Genomic DNA, 17,113 nt, shown 5'->3' on the forward strand with positions numbered 1-17,113 from the left:
CTTGATCCCACGACCCTGAGATCATGACCTGAGTCCAAACCAAGAGTCGGACGCTGAACACACTGAGCCACCCAGGTGCCCCTTCCCACCTGCTATTAGGGAGGTGTATTACACTGATTTTTTGTGTGTTTTAAATTAGCATCAATTTCTGTGAGTCATGATGTATTATTTTACCCACATCTTTAGTCACAATTAGTTATTTTTGTATATTGCCAGACTTAATTTGTTAGCATTTCTTGGTCAATTTTTGTGTCTCTACTTCCGAGAAACATTGACCTGTACTTCTCTTCTTAGGTTTTGATAGCAGGGGCTTGAGGCATTGTCCTGCAGGCTGGGAGGTGCTCCGTCCTCCTCCAGATTCTGAAAGAGGAACGTAAAAGATGGGCGTAATTTCTTTCTTTCTTTCTTTTTTTTTAAGATTTTATTTATTTATTTGACAGAGATCACAAGTAGGCAGAGAGGCAGGCAGAGAGAGAGAGAGAGGGAAGCAGGCTCCCCGCTGAGCAGAGAGCCCGATGCGGGACTCGATCCCAGGACCCTGAGATCACGACCTGAGCCGAAGGCAGTGGCTTAACCCACTGAGCCACCCAGGCGCCCTGTAATTTCTTTCTTGAATTTGTCACTGAAATGACTCAGACCTTGAGTTTTCTTCCTACTGATTAATTTCTTTATCAGATACCGGGCTGTTCAGAATTTCCTGTCTCTTTTTGTGTCAGTCAGTTTGGTGGTTTGCATCTCTCAAGGAATCCCGTTCATGCGCGTTGTTGAGTTGACCCGCTAGAACGGTTCCTAGTGTCCCTTTCACGTGTGTGGGACCCACTGAGCAAACCCTGTTTGTGTCTTCTCTTTCCTTCACCGGCTGTGCTAGGGGGTTGTCAATCACAGTCTTCTTTTCATAGAAACGGCTTTTTACTTTGCTGATTTTTCTCTTTTGTGGATGCCCCCGTCTGTTTTCTTTTCTCTGATCTTTTTTACCCTATTCGTTTTGAGGTTAGATCATCAAATTTCAACCTTCTTTCTTTTCCAGTCCATTTGTTTAAGGCTGTAGATTTCCCTCCGTGCCTGGTTTTAGCTACAGCCCACAAGTTTTGATACATTTTAATTTTCATTCAAAGTATTCTCTCATTTTCCCTGTGAATTTTCTTTAATCCATGTTTTTTTGTTTTTAGAAATGTGTTCAAATTTTGGGGCGCCTGGGTGGCTCAGTGGGTTAAGCCTCTGCGGCTCAGGTCATGATCCTGGAGTCCTGGGATCGAGCCCCACATCGGGCTCCCTGCTCAGTGGGGAGCCTGCCTCCCCCTCTCTCTGCCTGCCTCTCTGCCTGCTTGTGATCTCTGTCTGTCAAATAAATAAAAAATAAAGAAAAAGAAAAAAGAAAGAAACGTGTTTAAATTTTAACTCTTCGGGAATTTTTTTTTTTTGATACCCTGTTGTCTTTGATTGCTAATTTAATTCTTTTATGGTTAGAGACCATTCTCTGTAAGATTTGAGTCTTTTGAAATTTATTTTATGGCTCAGCATGTGGTTGATCTTAGGTGTTATTCAGACGCTGGAAAAGAAAGTGTCTCCTGAGTTTGGTGGGTCTGGGAATTTATGGTGAGTAGACGGAGTTGGTGGTGCTGTCCCGATCCTTCACGCCCATTGTCATCAGTCTGTCCTGCTGTGATGCCGCCTGGTCTGTCTCTCCCTTCAGTACCGTTCTGATTTCATGTGTTTCGAAGCTCTCCTACTAGATACACACGTTTATAGTTTTTTGTCTTCCGTGATAAATTGACCCCTTTATCACTAGAACATATTCTCCATATTTTGTAACTCTTCTGGTTTAAAAAGCCTTTTCTTGGGGCGCCTGAGCGGCTCAGTGGGTTGAGCCTCTGCCTTCGGCTCAGGTCGTGGTCTCGGGATCCTGGGATCGAGCCCCGCATCGGGCTCTCTGCTCAGCGGGGAGCCTGCTTCCCCCCTCCCCACCGTCTGTTGCTCTGCCTACTTGTGGTCTGTGTCTGTCAAATAAATAAGTAAAATATTAAAATAAGTAAATAAAATAAAAAGCCTCTTCTGCCTGGTTGTCAGCACAGTCACAACCATTCCTAGCTTGCTGTTCAGCTGGGTTGTAGCCTGTATGTACTTCCCCTGTCACCCTGTGTGTGTGTTTCAAGTATGTCCATTGTAGACCGCACAGGGACTTACTCTATTTCCGGATTTTGATGGGCGTGTTAGATTTGCGTAAATGCAGTGTAAATGTAAATTTAGTTTTCTGCGGTTGAGAGCCGCCGTCTCACTGTTTTTTATTCTTTATTCTTGTTTCTCTTTTCCCTTCTCCCTTTGGGCTCATCAGACGTTCTTTATTCCATTGATTCCTTCGGCTAGTTTGTGCCTTTACCTCTTTTTGCTTTTTAAGTGATCGTTTTCCGCACGTCAGCATGCACCTTGGAGTCACCAGTCGACTTGGTGTTAATACTGTAACTTCGTGTGAAATGTCGGAATTTCATAGTAGTGTAATTCTGTTGACCCACCTGTCGTTTTGCTGCTGTTGTCATTTATTTTACTTCTGTATACGTTATGAATTCCGTGGTACGGTGCTGTTTTTTAAGGAAATTAAGAAAATGGTCTGTTTACCCGTATATGAACCATACCCAGTTCTCTGCTGATGAGTGTTTTCACCTGGCATCACTTCCTTTCAGCCTAAAGAATATCCATTAGCTTTTCCTGTGCAGGTGTGCTCATGAGGAGACGAATTCTTCGAGCACCTTTTTGAAATCTACAAATGTGTTTATTTCCTTCTTATTTTTGAAAGATATTTTTGCTGGATATAGAATTCTAAATTTACATTCCCCCCCCCCAACTCTTTAAAACTCTTTAAAGTAGTCATTATATTACCTTTTTTTTTTTAAAGATTTTATTTATTATTTGACAGACAGAGGTCACAAGTAGGCAGAGAGGCAGGCAGAGAGAGAGGAGGAAGCAGGCTCCCTGCTGAGCAGAGAGCCTGATGTGGGGCTCGATCCCAGGACCCTGAGATCATGACCTGAGCAGAGGCTTAACCCACTGAATCCCCCAGGCACCCTCATTATATTACCTTTTGATCATCATTTTTTCTGGTGAATTTCTGGCTTATTTTACTTCACCTATATGTAATTTGTCATTTTTCCTGTGAATATTTTCTGTTTTAATTTTGCTTTTCAGCCGTTTGATTCTGATGTGCACAAGTGTGATTTTCTTTGTATTTTTCCTTCTTGGTGTTCATTAGAGTTTTTCTGGATTTGTGTGCTGATTATCTTTCATGAAATTTGGGTGAAATGCTGGCTATCGTTTCTTAAAATATTTTTTTCTGCCCCATTTTCTCCTCTATGGGATTGCAGTTATGTGTATCTTAGGCCATTTTTATATTGTCATTGAAGCTGTGATTTTTAAAAAAGTCTTTTTCCTCTCTGTTTTCAGTTTGGATAATCCTTATTGATCTGTCTTCAAGATCTCTTTACCCTCTCTGCTTTTTCTTTTTGTTGCATCCAGTCTTGTGTGGTAATCGTCTAACAATTGTCATTTAGATGCTGTACTTTTCAGTTCTAGGTTTTGCATTTGGTTCTTTTTCATAGTGGCCGTTCTCTGCTGAGACTCCCCATCTGTTCTCTCATTGTCCCCATCTTTTTCTTAATGACCTTGAGTGTACTTACAGTAATAGTGTATGTAAAGCAGCTGTCCTTGTCTGCTCATCACAACATATGGCTCATTTCGGGATCTGTTTCTCTCGACAGGCTTTTCCCTAGATTACTGACATCACCCTTTTTGCTTATTTACACACACAGTAAATTGTTGTCATTCCTGGACCTTACATACGTCACACTGAGCGAGTCCGGCCGTTGCTGTCTCCCCTGGTCCCCTGTCCCACACATTCCTACCTCTTCGGCAGATCCAGACTCTGCCCCCATCTCTCCAGTGCAGCGAGACTGCTGCTCTCCGGTGCTCCTGTCCCCCCATGCCGTAGTTTGGAAACTGCTCCCAGGCCGAGTGGATGTGTGGCTTACCTCACGAGTCTTCCCTGCCTCATTCGTCATAGTCTTAAGCTGCCTGTTTCAGTGCCAGAATTAGCTGTCCTCTGTTTTCTCTAGTTTTGTGGTGAAGGTAGAAGGATAAGTCCAACACTGATTACTTTGTCGTGGTCAGAAACAGAATTCCGAGTTGCAGTTTGCAAACTCAGATTGGTTGCCCAGTTTGTGCTGGTGCCTCCTGAAGTGCTCTTTGCTGCCGTATTTTTTCCCTGATTCCAGCCTCTTTAAGAGAAAGAATGGAGGATTCATTTCCCTTATCTGTAAGCTAAATAGTTTGGGTATTTACCCCAAAGATACAGATGTAGTGAAACAAAGGGGCACGTACACCCCAGTGTTCATAGCAGCAATGTCCGCAGTAGCCAACGGTGGACAGAATGGAGATGCCCTTCAACAGGCGAATGGATAAAGAAGATGTGGTCCACATACCCAGGGGGGCGTTACTCAGCCATCAGAGAGGAAGAATGCCCACCATTTACATCGACGGGGTTGGAACTGAAGGGTGTTACGCTAAGTGAAGTAAGTCAGACAGAAGGACAGTTATCAGAGCGGAAAGGAGGGAGAACTGAATGGAAAGGAATCAGAGAGGGAGACCAAACCCTGAGGGACTCTTGACTCTGGGAAACAAACTGAGGGTTGCCAGAGGGGAGGTGGCTGGGGGCTGGGGTCACTGGGTAACGGGCGTGAAAGAAGGCACGTGACCGGAGAGCCCTGGGTGTTACATGTTTTCTTTCACGTGATTGGTGAGCACTGGGTGTTACATGTAACTAATGAATCATTGAACGCTGCGTCTGAAATTAATGATCTACTATTTGTTGGCTAATTGGATTTAAATTTTTAAAAAAACTACTATCTTAATAAAAAAAAAAAAAAACTAAACACTTGGATTTGCCCAGTGTGACCAATATGCATTGGTCCAGGCTCCTTATTTTTAAATTTTTTAAGTAGGCTCCATGCCCAGTGTAGGGCTTGAACTCGTAATCCTGACATTTAGAGCGAGTTGTGTGCTCTACCAGCCGAGCCCGCCCAGGGTCCCGGCCAGGTCCTTCAGAAGGTGATTTAGTGGGACTAGTAAAATAAGGGTGGCGTGTGCCTTTTGATCCGCCAGGTCTACCGCTGAGTGTCTGTCCCAAAGAGACAGCACGTGACAATGACATGAGAACCTTGAAAATACACGCTTACGACAAACACGTGTCTCTGAAGAAAAATGGTGGGGACTTCTGGTTTCAGCAGCTTTCCTCACGGATGGTCTTCCAGTTGGAAGCGCCGCGAGACTGTCCACCGGCGGCCGTGCCCGCTGCTGAGCTTCCCCGAGCCAGACACCTGTGTGGGCCTGTGATGGAGATGCTCTCAGAGAGGTGGGGGAACGCACAGAGAAGCCACACATTTTCTGGGCTTTTTGTTGGTGCGATGGCAGTTGGGCTCCTTTTGAACAAGATTGGGGGGTGGAGTATTGGTTTACTTTATTATTTTTTTTTTCGCGAAGGAGACATGCCTCAGGCTTTGTCATCCGGCAGCAGAAACAGGCTGTTGGTGATTAACATTTGGTGTCTGTGCCTGAGTGTCCTGCCGCCTCCTTGTACTTCCATCGGCGAGGTTCTCAAGGGACCCAGTGTTTGGAAATTCCCTCAAGTCAAACAGTAAGGAATAAAGACGGGGTTTGAGCTGCATTTCTGTGGCCACGGCCAGCCCACTTACGAGCATGCCTGCTTCTCCCCTGGGTTTTGAGCCAGGCTGGGAACTGCAGCCTAGTGAGATGTGTGAGCGTTCAGGGTCTTTATTTCACTGCGACTCGTGATGGACTCTGGCTAAGGTCCAATCTCAAAATTGTTATCCATCAAAATAGCTTAGAAAGATGTTGGGAGTAAAGTTTTCCTGTTACCAAAACCCACCTGCTGGCACTCTGGGTTAATCCCTCCCCCTCCCCGCTCTGCCGGCAGCCCGACAAGCCACAGTTACGAAACCCCCACTCGTGAGGCGGGTACTGCGCCAGCGGGGCTGCAGCGTGGGCAAGAGAGACACAGTGCGTGCCCCTCGTGGGGAAGAGAGTCCCACCAGCATCTGGTGGGCCTCGGACCCCGAGCTGCTGGAGGAGGCTCTGGGTGGATCAGGAAGACAGAGAAAGAGCACAGAGCTTGCTGCGCTCTGTCCCCTGCAAGTGACAGGCAAGACAGTCCTTAACATCCCATCTCCTTACCTGTTTCTCCTTCCACGCTGCAGCCTCTGTTACGGCAAGGACAATGTCTTAACTCTGAGTTCCCAAAACCTTGTGCAGTGCACCTGGTAGATGGTAGTAAGTTCAACCCTGAAGCTTTGGTGCAAAGCTGAGCGAAAACTGCCGTCCGTATCCTGTGTGACACGTCACTGTGAGTCCTTGCTCGTGTGCCCTCGGTCTCGGGCCACACCCTCTGTCACCGTGCACCACCAAGTGGCTGCTGTGGGAGGGACTCAGTATAAGGCGAGGTACCTCTTCTCCAGAGGCTTCCACTGTCACTGTGGGCACAGAGATGGTCTCACAGAGTGGCCGGAGCGCAGCACGGGGCCAGGGTGTGTGGGCCTTGCCGCCAGCGCTGGGAAACCTTGGCAGTGGGTCCGAATTAGCAGCACTCTGCTCGGAGCACGGCGAGCACGACGGCGCGCTCCTCGCCTTCTGACCGTCCTGCCTTTCTTATTCCTCTCCAGCTCTGTCGAGAGAACACTGCGGGAGTGAGCCCTCTGCGGCCCGGGGGTGCGGTGGGCGGGGGGGGGGGGTACAATGTGGCTGTGCTGTTTGCGGCCTGCTGTTTACCTCAGGCGCTGCCCTCTGGAGGGGTCCCTTGGTCAAGACTTTTGAGGACAGTCCATACATTAAAGTGAAAATAGTATGTGTATGCATCCTTTCTTCTAAGTATTCATCCCAAAGAGAGATGTACGAGGATGTCTCACTTTGTGATGGAAAGAAAGAGAAGCCATCCCCGTGTCAGTCAGGAGGGATGGTTAAGTGAGTTCTGCGTAGTACCACACAGCTGTAGACAAGTGACACTGTAGACGAGTGACACTGTAGACAACAGTGACACAGAGCTCCCAGTCTGGAAGCGCGGACAGCCGGGGTATAAGTGGTTGGTTAATATGAGTCAGGGCACGTGATACAATAACGTGTTTCTTTCTAGACTTGATGGCCACTTTGTATCTAGTGACAAGGGCTGGTCTCAGAGACACATAGAGGGAACACAGCAAGCTCCAGACCATGTGTTTGATGCCATACGTCTGAAAAAGAATGATACATTGTATTTCTTTCTATGTACCTAGGTAGCTCTGTAAATGCACAGATTTGAAAATGAACGAATCGCTTCCGAGAAGAGGCTTGAGATGAAGAGGTGGTCCAGGCAGATTTCCGGCATTATCTGTATTTGAAATTGATAGCGAAGATGTCATAAAACGTAAAACCTGTGTAGTTAGGAATCAAGAGAAGACTGCCGTGCGCACGACAGCCGGGGGGGCGGGAATCTTTCGCAGGCTCCCCACCGAGTGCCGGACTTGATCTCACAAGCCTGAGATCGTGACCTGACCCAGAATCAAGAGTGGGCTGCTTAACTGGCTGAGCCCCCCAGGGCCCCAAGACTGCATTTTTTTTTTTTTAAGAGAAAACTTGCCCAGAATTATGGCAAAAGGATTAAAAAGCAAATAGGGAGTGCGCCAGCCTGTTTGGCTCAGCAAACGTGTTCCGGATACTGCCAGGCGGTCTCGCGTCTTTCTGCTGGCACTTAGTAGCGTGTGGCTGTGTGTGTCTGCATCCTTGGGCATCAGTGGCGAGGACGGTGACCACCTCTGAGGCTGTGTGAGGGCTGAGTGGGTCGTGCGTGTGTCGTGCCCGGCAGACATTTTACTACGGGGACCGTTCTGTAAGCGACGAGCCCGTTAGGGTTCTGTGGAGTGAGTGCAGATCGTCTTTAGGGTCTGTTGCCTTCTGAGTGATGTCAGGAGCGTAGCCCCAGGTTTATGCTTAGTCGGGGTGTCTGTCCCGGGAGCCAGACTCATGTAGTCCAGGACCAGACGCGGTAGGAAGGCCGTCCTGAACACAGGGACCCAAGTCGCACATCCCCAGGTGGCTCCGCTGAGAAGTTCCAGCAGTTGTCAAGGAGCAGCTAGTCAAGTCGGGTCCCTGGGACTTGTGTTTAAGGGGGGCAGACCTACCCCTGAGGAATCAGACAGTCGTGGAGATGGACCGTGGTGATGGTTGCGCAGCAGCGTGAACGTCCCTCGTGCTACCGAGCCGCGTGTGTAACAGGCACTGAACTGGCAAGTTGTTTTTTGGGGTTTGGGGTTTTGTTTTGTTAGTGTTTTTTGGTTTCTTGTTTGTTTCTTTTGTTTTTTGTTTTTTTTTTTGTTTTTGTGGGAAGCAAAGCCAAGTTCATTGAGCGATAGTAGAAAGCTCCCCAGGAGGGAGGAGCGCCGAGAAGGTGGTCCCGAAGTGGCACGGTTTGTGCTGCTCTGTTTCCCGCTGTTAAAACAGAGAGAGACCGAGAAGCCGGAGGAAGGAAGGTGAGTGAGTCACCGGCAAGCCAGAGGGAGCCGGTCCGTGTTAATGAAGGGAAGGGACTCTGTGTTTCACAGTGAGTGGGCGTCCTGTCCTTGAAACGAAATGGTACCGTCCCCGTTTATGTTTTGCCCAGATCGTACAAGGTGACAGCACCTTCCCTGCCGTGAGAGTCGGCCACTGAGGTGTGGGAGGGAGCAGAGCAGGGGGCATAATTGGGGTCTTCTCTCGTCCGTGTGGTGGCCAAGGTTCTGGACGACTGGTCCCCCACGCAGGGCTCCTTGGTAGCACGTCAGGATGACTCACTCCCGCAACGGTTGAACAGCTTCCTTTCCCCAAATATTTACGGAGCCCCGGCTGTGCGCCACACTCGGCCAGGTGCTGGCAGTTCGGAGCACGCAGGGTGTGACTCCGGCCACAGAAGAGCCCACTGTTCGGTATGTGAGTGGCGCTGTCATGCCAGGTGTTGGATTCAATATAGGGTAGCAAGCGTTCGTAGAGACCAAAGTTTCACGGCCGAGGGCCGCGAATACTGGAATCCAGTCTCTTCCCTCGCGGCCCTGGGGCGTGAGACTGGGCTTCTTGGGTTTCTTTAATGATCAGCCTTGCCCACGAGCTCCTCCCCTGCCCCACCACCTGCCTGAGAGTGTGAACAAATGAATGAGTGAGTGAATGAGAGAGACTCGGTACTGGGGGGAAGTGTGTGCGTGCGTTTGTGTGTTCGTGGATACCCGCAATGTGCGGGGCCCTGAGTTCCACGGGTAGAAAGGCAGGGATTCTGCAAGGTTCGTCTGGGTTTTCAACAAGCACAGCACTAAGGTCCACCAGTAATGGGGTTTTTCCTCTTTACAGTCCTTCTCCGTTCTTACCCTTCTGTGGTGCCTGTGGTCTGTGGCCCAGCTTTGGACGTGAATCTTGGAGCGCTCTGCCAGATGAAGGACATTCCCATCTGTTCCTAGTTTGCTAACTTAAGAAAAAAATTGTGAACGTGTGTTGAATTTTAGTCATGCTTTTCCTACATCTTTGAGGTAATCATAATTAAAAACCTTTTTACATTTTTATTTTTAAAACATAAATTTACTGAGATACATTCACATACAACAGAATGCATCCCTTTTTAGTTTTGAGTTAGTGAGCTTTAAAAACCCGTGCATACACATGAAACAGCCACCTTGATCCAGGTGTGGGACGTTCTGACTCCCCCAGAGCTCCCCCCTGCCCCTTCGCAGCAAGTTCCCCATCCCCTGTCTGGAAGCGACCACTGAGGTGCCTTCGAGAGAGTCTCCTCCAAACGTAATCTTGGGGTTGTGCCGTTTGGTATCATTCTCCTTCCCGGGCGTATCTCTAACCCGCAGCCAGCGTGGTGGCTCTAGCAGTGCCCACGATGTCCTGTCGTGACCTTGGGCCTTAATTGGCCACTTCACCAGTTGACGGACGTATGAGTTGGCTCCAGCATGGGACTGTTACACACGTTTGCATACGAGCGTTGATGTAGTTGTGTGTCGTCCTTTCTCCTCTGTGGCTGCTGGGTTACGAGGTGGCATGGTGAATGTACACTGACCTTTCTGAGAAGTGGCCAGCTCTCTCCCCGCAGAGTGGCTGGGTTGTTATATGGTTCCCAGCAGCCCCGGGCGGATCCGTGGAGCGGGCTGGCCTTCACCGAGCCGCTCTGGGCGGTCTGTGACGTTAGACCCGGCGGTGCGTGGTGGGCTCTGCTGGTGTTTTTGTGAGCATTTTCCTCTTGACCAACGAGGACGTCTTTCCATGTACTTACTGGCCATTTCCGAAGCAGCTTTTCCAGTTTGCCTGTTCTTGGCCTGGCCTGCTGTTTAAGGTTCCCTTGTTTGTCTTACTGAGTTACGAGAATTTTTAAAACACGCTGTGCGTGCGTGTCCTCTGTCGGACACCTATGTGTGTTTCTCGAATATTTACTCCTGGTGTCTTGTGTTTTCTTTTTTGTAACTTTTTTGTAACTTTTTTGTAGCTTTTAAAGAGTGAAAGTTTTAATTTTGATGATGTTTTTGAATTTTATTTTTATTTTCTTGCAGTTCATACTGTTTGTGTTCCAAGAAATCTCTTTCTGTCCCAAGGGTCATTAGAGATTTTTCTCCTGGGTTTTCTTCCGGAAGTGTTGCAGCTGTAGATTTTTACGTGACATCTGTCATACGGTTTGTGTGGGTTACTGTTGTCTCGTTAGGTCCGACCTTTCATTCCTGACATCCGCCCGGCATTGACTCAGTGTCATTTTTCACAAGTCGCTGGGCTCAGCTTGTTAATACAGTGGACCCTGGACAGCATGGCTTGAACTGCACATGTCCACTTATGTGTGGGTTTGTTTGTTTTTTTCAGTAAATGTGGTACTGAAAGTAATCATATTTTCTTTTCTTCGTGATTTTCTTAATGACATTTTCTTCTCTCTGACTCACTTTATTTTAAGAATACAGCCTACAGTATAGACAGTGTACGAAATGCATGCTGACCAGCCTCAATCCGCAGTCGGTCGGTAGCCGCTGTGCGCAGGTACATCGGGGAGGGCCGCGCCGCACGTGCGAGGTTGCTGGGGGTGGGGGGGGGGTCGGCGCCCTGCCCCTGATCACCTGCACTTCATTTCTCCATCCGTGTTCATCGGTGACATTAGCTCATGGTCCTCTGTCTTCCGCCCAGAATAAACTTGAGTGAGTCGGACGACTTGCTCTTCGGGTGTGAGTGGAACTCTCCATACGGCTGTCCGGAACTTGAGTGGACAGGGACTCCTTGACCGAGAAGAGGGGGTCTTTGACGCTTGGAAAGCGGTGGTCTGGAGACCACCTCTCTCTGACGATGACCCAGAGCAGTATGTGGAGACGCGGAGAGAGACCACACGGTGGCTGCGGGGCCGAGCTGGCAGGGATGCACTGTCATCTCCCACAGGAGTCAGAGGCCTGGTGCGTTCTTGGTGGAACCATCAGAGAAGATGCCCAAAGGCTCTTTTTGCCCCAGGGATCACTTAGGCGCCTGGTGTTGGGGCAGGGTTGGCCGGATCCCTGGAGACTGAGCTGCCAAGACTAGCATGGTTGATGGTCGGCTGGGCAAAGCCGGTCTGAATAAGGAAAGCCTTCGTAGGCCTCATATGTCCTCATATTCTGGCAAAGGAATGGAATGAATGTTTGCTTCCTGAGAGATGACCAAAGCTCTGTCCCAGAGAAAGATCTTTAGAACTAGGCTGAGTTCAGATCTCCCCTGCTGAGGGCAGTTTCTCGGATGTCCTCTCCCTCCCCTCACCCTGCTGCCGGAGTCGCCCTCGCTCCCACATCCCACGAGCTGCTGACGGTGACTGAGATGTGGAGCCTGTCCCAGGCCGGTATCATGGCCTTTCCTGTCTGTATTTTATGAGGCATTGTGTGTAAGAAGAGTCACGTGTGTCACATATTTGGGGAGCTAAAGCAGAAGGCCTCAAAACCACCCTGAAATGCCGACAGAGGGTGCTGAGTGGGGCGCTTTGGGAGCAAACCTGGGGTGGGGCGTCGCTCTCCCCTGAGAATGAGCCGGCAGGACATTTGAGCTGTCTCTGGCCATTCAGTGTGTTTCTGCACGTCTCTCTGCTGTGGACGGCGAGGCACAGCGGGCAAGGGGGGCCCACAGGTCCGTGCTTCCAGAGCCCCGCAACAGAGGGGTTCCTGTGTGTTCGTGGGACTTCTGCCACTATGAAGCCCGGGGGACGCGCGGGCGTCCTGTTTCGTGCTCATGGCCGTGCAGGTCATGACTGTCCCAGTCAGGTCAGGCTGCCGCTGGGCTTTAAGGCGAGGTTAGGGTGTTTGTTCTGGGGCCCAGACTGCAAGGGTAGCAGCACCCAGGGTGCCTGCTTACAGCCGATCCCGGGAGCACCGAAGGCCAAGCCAGTCACACAGACCCCGGGAACACTTTGGCGTGGGGCGTCTTTGGACTTTGCGGAGACAGAGCAAGAGCACGGCCAAGCCAGTGCCCCCCCCGCCCCCCCCCCCGCCCCGTGTCGACCAGGGAGGGGTGGGGTCCGCTCTCGTGGGAGGTCCTGGAGCGTCACCTGCAAGTCGCCCGCAGAGCACGTGGTGTCCGCTCCCCCAGCTTGGGGAACAGGACCCCCGGGAAGTTCAGGGTGCGTGTGTCATCTGCCAGGTGTAGTGTGCACGGCGCCCGGCGTGGGACGGCTCTCCCGTGTCCGACTGACCGAGTGAGCGTCCGCCCGCCGAAGGCTCTGACGGGAGTCCTTACAGAAAAATGTTGAAAGTCGTCGCACTGAAAGGAGCCACAGGTCTTACCAAATTGCTCATAGACCGGCGTTAGAGGACTGTCGTCCTTGTGTGCTGTTTCTCTGATTTTATTGACATTTTGCCTGAATTCTGTCCTGTTTCAGGGAAATAGTGGAACATATGGTCCAGCACTTTAAAACACAGATCTTTGGGGATCGGAAACCAGTGTTTGACGGAAGAAAGAATCTCTACACAGCAATGCCCCTTCCGATCGGGAGGGATAAGGTAAGTTTATGGGCATGAGTTTGGGTCAGACGATGTGCAGTGAAATAGAATTCACACGTGTTGTCACCTGATCAATCACCTGGGAGGAAGGGGTGGCCGGTTGCTGGGTGTTTTACCTTGAGACCCAGAGAAACGCCCTTCCCTGTATTGTGCTCTCCTGGGTCGGGGGGGTTGGCCAGGTGCAGAGACAGGAGCCGAGAGCTTCGCGGAGCTACACGCACACCCCGCACACGCAGGCACGGCGCCCTCAGACCGGAGCCCAGATTGCGTGGCAGGACCGTAGAGACCTGTGGGAGAGCACGTTCGTGGGGCGGGGATGTGCGTGATGGCGGCGGTGGGACCCAGTGGCAGCCAGTGTTCCCCTGCATGATAATCACTGATCATTAATCACCACAGATCCTGCTTGTATGAAAATGTCACCTTTTCTGATTGTTTTTGTTGTCACGGCTTTACTTGAAGAGTAATACGATTTCTGCCTAGAAGTTGTCGCTTCTTGGCACGTCTTCCAACAACTGGGCTGGTCTGGGATGGTAACGGGTCGTGTTTATTAATAGAAGAAGAGTAAAGCTCAGCTCAGACATGAGCTTCACACAGACTCTAAAAACAACACAGCAGAGAAACAACCTAACGACTTACTGCTCCCAGTGAGAGCGGTAAAGATGATTGCCTTTGAGAACGACCCGCCCAATTAGCTTCTCCAGCCCCCGCGTCCCTGGGAGGGAGTGCAGCTCGGCACTTAGAGACTCAAGCTGCTGGCCAGCAAGTTGCGGGTTCCCCACAGCCATTACATGGTTTTGCTTTTCTGTTTTTTGTTAATCTTGACGTGACTCAGCTCCTTGCGCACGTCTGACTTGCCAGGAGAGTGGGGGGTTTTGGCTCCCGGCGGCGCCACTCGGACTTGGCCGTGCTCTGATACCCGTGAAGTACGTTACGGCTGGGGGGAGGCTGTGCAGTGATAAGGGCTCCTTACCAGCTGGTCTCAAGGGGACCCCGAGATCATAGTGGGCATGGCAGGGCTGGCTGACACTGGCATTCTGAATCCGAGGGAGTCCCGGGACCCTTTGCCTGTCCGTGGAGTTGGGATTGTGCCTCGTGAAGAAACCTGCTGGTGCGTTTGGAATGTATTGATTGTGAAGTTTTTAATTTGCACATTTGTTTTTGTTTAAAGTTGTATAAGAAAAAAAGCAGAAGGAGTTTATTCACAGTTTATCTGTACACATTTATAATTAGACACTAGGCGGGGCATAGGAACATTTCTCCTTCAGAAGGGGTGGGGGAGTCCTACAGCATTTGGATTTGAAACTCGTCGCTGCAGAAGTGAACCAGGCTCTGGGGTGAATCAGGCCTCACGTTGCCCTGTCCTGCGGTGGGACCCGGGCTGGGACATCTTAAAGCCCTGAGTGCTATGTCTATGAAAGAGGGATGTACACAGCATCTGCCTCCCGGGGTTCCTGTGAAGACTCAACGAGCCCCCCCGGGAGCAGGATCTCCCTAGTGATGAGCTGCCTGTGGCCCTGATGCCCGGCCTGGGGGAATGGAGGTCTGCATTTCTAAAAACCAGCCCCGTGTGATGCCCTTATTGCTGGTCCTGGGTCAAACTTTGAGTCGTCAGGGTGTCAAGTCAGAATGTGTTCAGCCACGAGCACGGAGAGACTGCTGCAGGCCACTGCCACGTGTCATTTTTCAGTTTCTGTCCAACAGTTGGGTTACTCGGACGTTAATCTCTTCTGTGTAAGAGCGGATACGATGTGGCCCCTTTTCTTGCTCCCACGTACTCACCTCTTGTAGCAAATCGTCTCTTGTTGTTTTCTTTCATTCTTTTTTTTTTTTTTTTTTGTAAAGTGTTTTTCTTTGTGCAGTGGGCACTTCTGTAGTCAGAGATAACCCTTTACCGCACCTTTGCCTGCGTCTGTGGGCGCCCGGAGGGGGCTGTGGGGGCCCCCGTCCAGGTCTACGCACAAGGCATGGCCCGTGGCCGGCGGCCCTTACTCGCAGACGGCGGCGCCTGTAATCCAGCCTTCCTCATGCTCAGTCGCCCACGCTCCGTAATTCCAGCCCTTGTCGGGGGCCGGCACCCCGGTTGGGCTGAGCAATGCCGTGGCCAGGCCAGCCCCTCACAAGTGAGAACCCGAGACTGAGGAAGTTGTCGGAGTTGATCCACTTTGGGGTTAACTCCCAGGCCCGCTTTGCAGTAACAGCGTGATTTGCAAGATCAGAATCTGTGTCGTTTGTCCCCAGCACTGGGTCTGGCCTTGGGCCCCTCTCCGGGTCTTCAAGCTTCTGGTAGCTCCCGTCGCCCTCTGTTTATTCAGGGAAGGCGTGAGTGTCTGCTTCCTAGAAGGCAGTGACACGCCAGGCCAGGGGCACAGCTCCCCGCGGGGAAGGGAGGACACATCCGCACAAAACGCCCTGCTCGGCGCTGGGCCCCACATCCAGCCGGGGCCCTGAGCGCAAGCCCGCTGACCTGAGCAGGTGCTGGGGGTTCTGCGCTGGCTCCGAGGCTCAGGAGGGTTGAGGGCAGAGCCCGTGGAGGCGGGGAGCCATCCGTCAGGTCCCTTCCTTGGGCTGCGTCTGGGTAAAGGGTCAGCTCAGCCCTTCTGCTCTTTGGGGCTATTGTACTTCTCAGGGCTGAGGGTCCCTCCTGTAAAGCCATGGCGCCTGTCCCCGCGCCGAGAAGCCAGCTGGCCTGGGTCAGAGGTGCTGAGCAGGTGTGGCTAACAGCTGGCGGAATAGCCCCTTGCTGTCCCTGTGGTCCCCCTGGGGAGGGTGACCGAGTCCCCACACCCCTCGCAGATGTTGAGGAAGGACTGCGGTTTTGTCCAAAGTGACTGGGAGGGACAGGTGGCTTTCTGAGGAGACCAGCCGCTGGCGGTCACAGAGAGTCTTTCATGTCAGCCCCCGCACACAGCTCGCCCACGATGGGACCTGCATGGCCCGCGGGGTGGCCGCACAGGCTCTGTGGGAGGCAGCTGGCCCCAGGGCTCTGCCTGGGCTGCCTCTTTCCCTGGAACAGGTGTCAGTGAGTTCACGGAGCCGTGGCCTCACGACAGCCGCGCTGTAGACAAGAGCACGCTTGCTTCCCCCGTCCACAGTTTTTCTCTGTTGCTCCTTGTGGGGCGTGGGGGCCGGCATGAGGCTGTCCCCACGGCAGCTGGGACTCTGTCGGCCCAGCGACAGACAACCTCTATCTGGAGAGGTTGAATTTCACAGCAGGCTCCCCCTTCTCCAGGCCGGGGTACAGCCGGGGAGCCCGACGGAGCCACCTGCCCCAGTCAGGTCCTGGAAGGTCCCAGAGCCAGGAGCCCCTGCGTCCCTCCACCTCCAGCCAGTGGCCTTAGGCTGCTGTGTTGTTGGGACCAAGAGCTGCGGCTTGTTCAGAAATCGAAGTATCCTGGTGTGTGGACGGACTCTGCTGGCTGGCGGCCCAGACCAACGGGAGGATGTCCTCAGGCTTGTGTCCCAGCTGGAGGTCAATGCTGCCCTGTCCTGTGAAGCCATCACTGTCCCGAAGCTGTCACATAGGCCTGCTAGGCAGCCTCTTGAGGCATTGAGCCCGGCAGAGACTCGCGGGGCCTGGACCTCGTTCTGCCTCATATGGGGCCAAGAGGAGGCCGGGCTGGAACCCACTGAAACGTGGGTAGAAGTGTCTTTTGCTGAAGGAACATGCAGCCTCCTATACCCGCCCCCAGGTTTGCTCATAGAGGCGTTTCCCCCAGCTTTATGGAAGTATAATCGACAAGTGAAATTGCTTGTATTTAAAGTGTGTGATGATGTGATATGTCTGTACATTGTGGAATGATCACCACAATTAAGTTATAATTAACACGTTCATCACCTAGTGTAATTACTGCTTTTTAACTTTTTTTTACATTTTCTTAATTGACGTGGCAAAATGGTATGGCGGTGCCTTTCTTGCAAAGAAAAGTTGGGTTTGTTTATCTGAAGGCCTCATTACTTCCAAAAAACCTCATTTGTGCTTGAGGCCAGACTCTCATCTCCTTAAGGACAGGCTCCCCCGCGCCAAGCCCCGGCGTGGCTCTGCCCGTGGTGGCTACCGATTGCAGTCC

The 17,113-nt window shown here is 51.3% G+C and overlaps 1 protein-coding gene across 2 annotated transcripts in view; it reads left to right on the forward strand.

Annotated features, from left to right (window-relative positions):
• The window catches only part of AGO2 (argonaute RISC catalytic component 2), a 97,378-nt gene that overhangs the window by 51,879 nt on the left and 28,386 nt on the right, over positions 1–17,113 (forward strand). For both annotated transcript variants that reach the window (XM_080801488.1, XM_080801489.1), the window contains exon 3: positions 12,926–13,046. In XM_080801488.1, coding sequence (XP_080657614.1) covers positions 12,926–13,046 — 121 coding nt within the window. The remainder of the gene's footprint in view (positions 1–12,925; positions 13,047–17,113) is intronic.

The sequence above is a fragment of the Martes martes genome (genome assembly GCF_963455335.1).
Source record: "Martes martes genome assembly, chromosome: 4".
In the NCBI taxonomy this organism is placed as follows: domain Eukaryota; kingdom Metazoa; phylum Chordata; class Mammalia; order Carnivora; family Mustelidae; genus Martes; species Martes martes.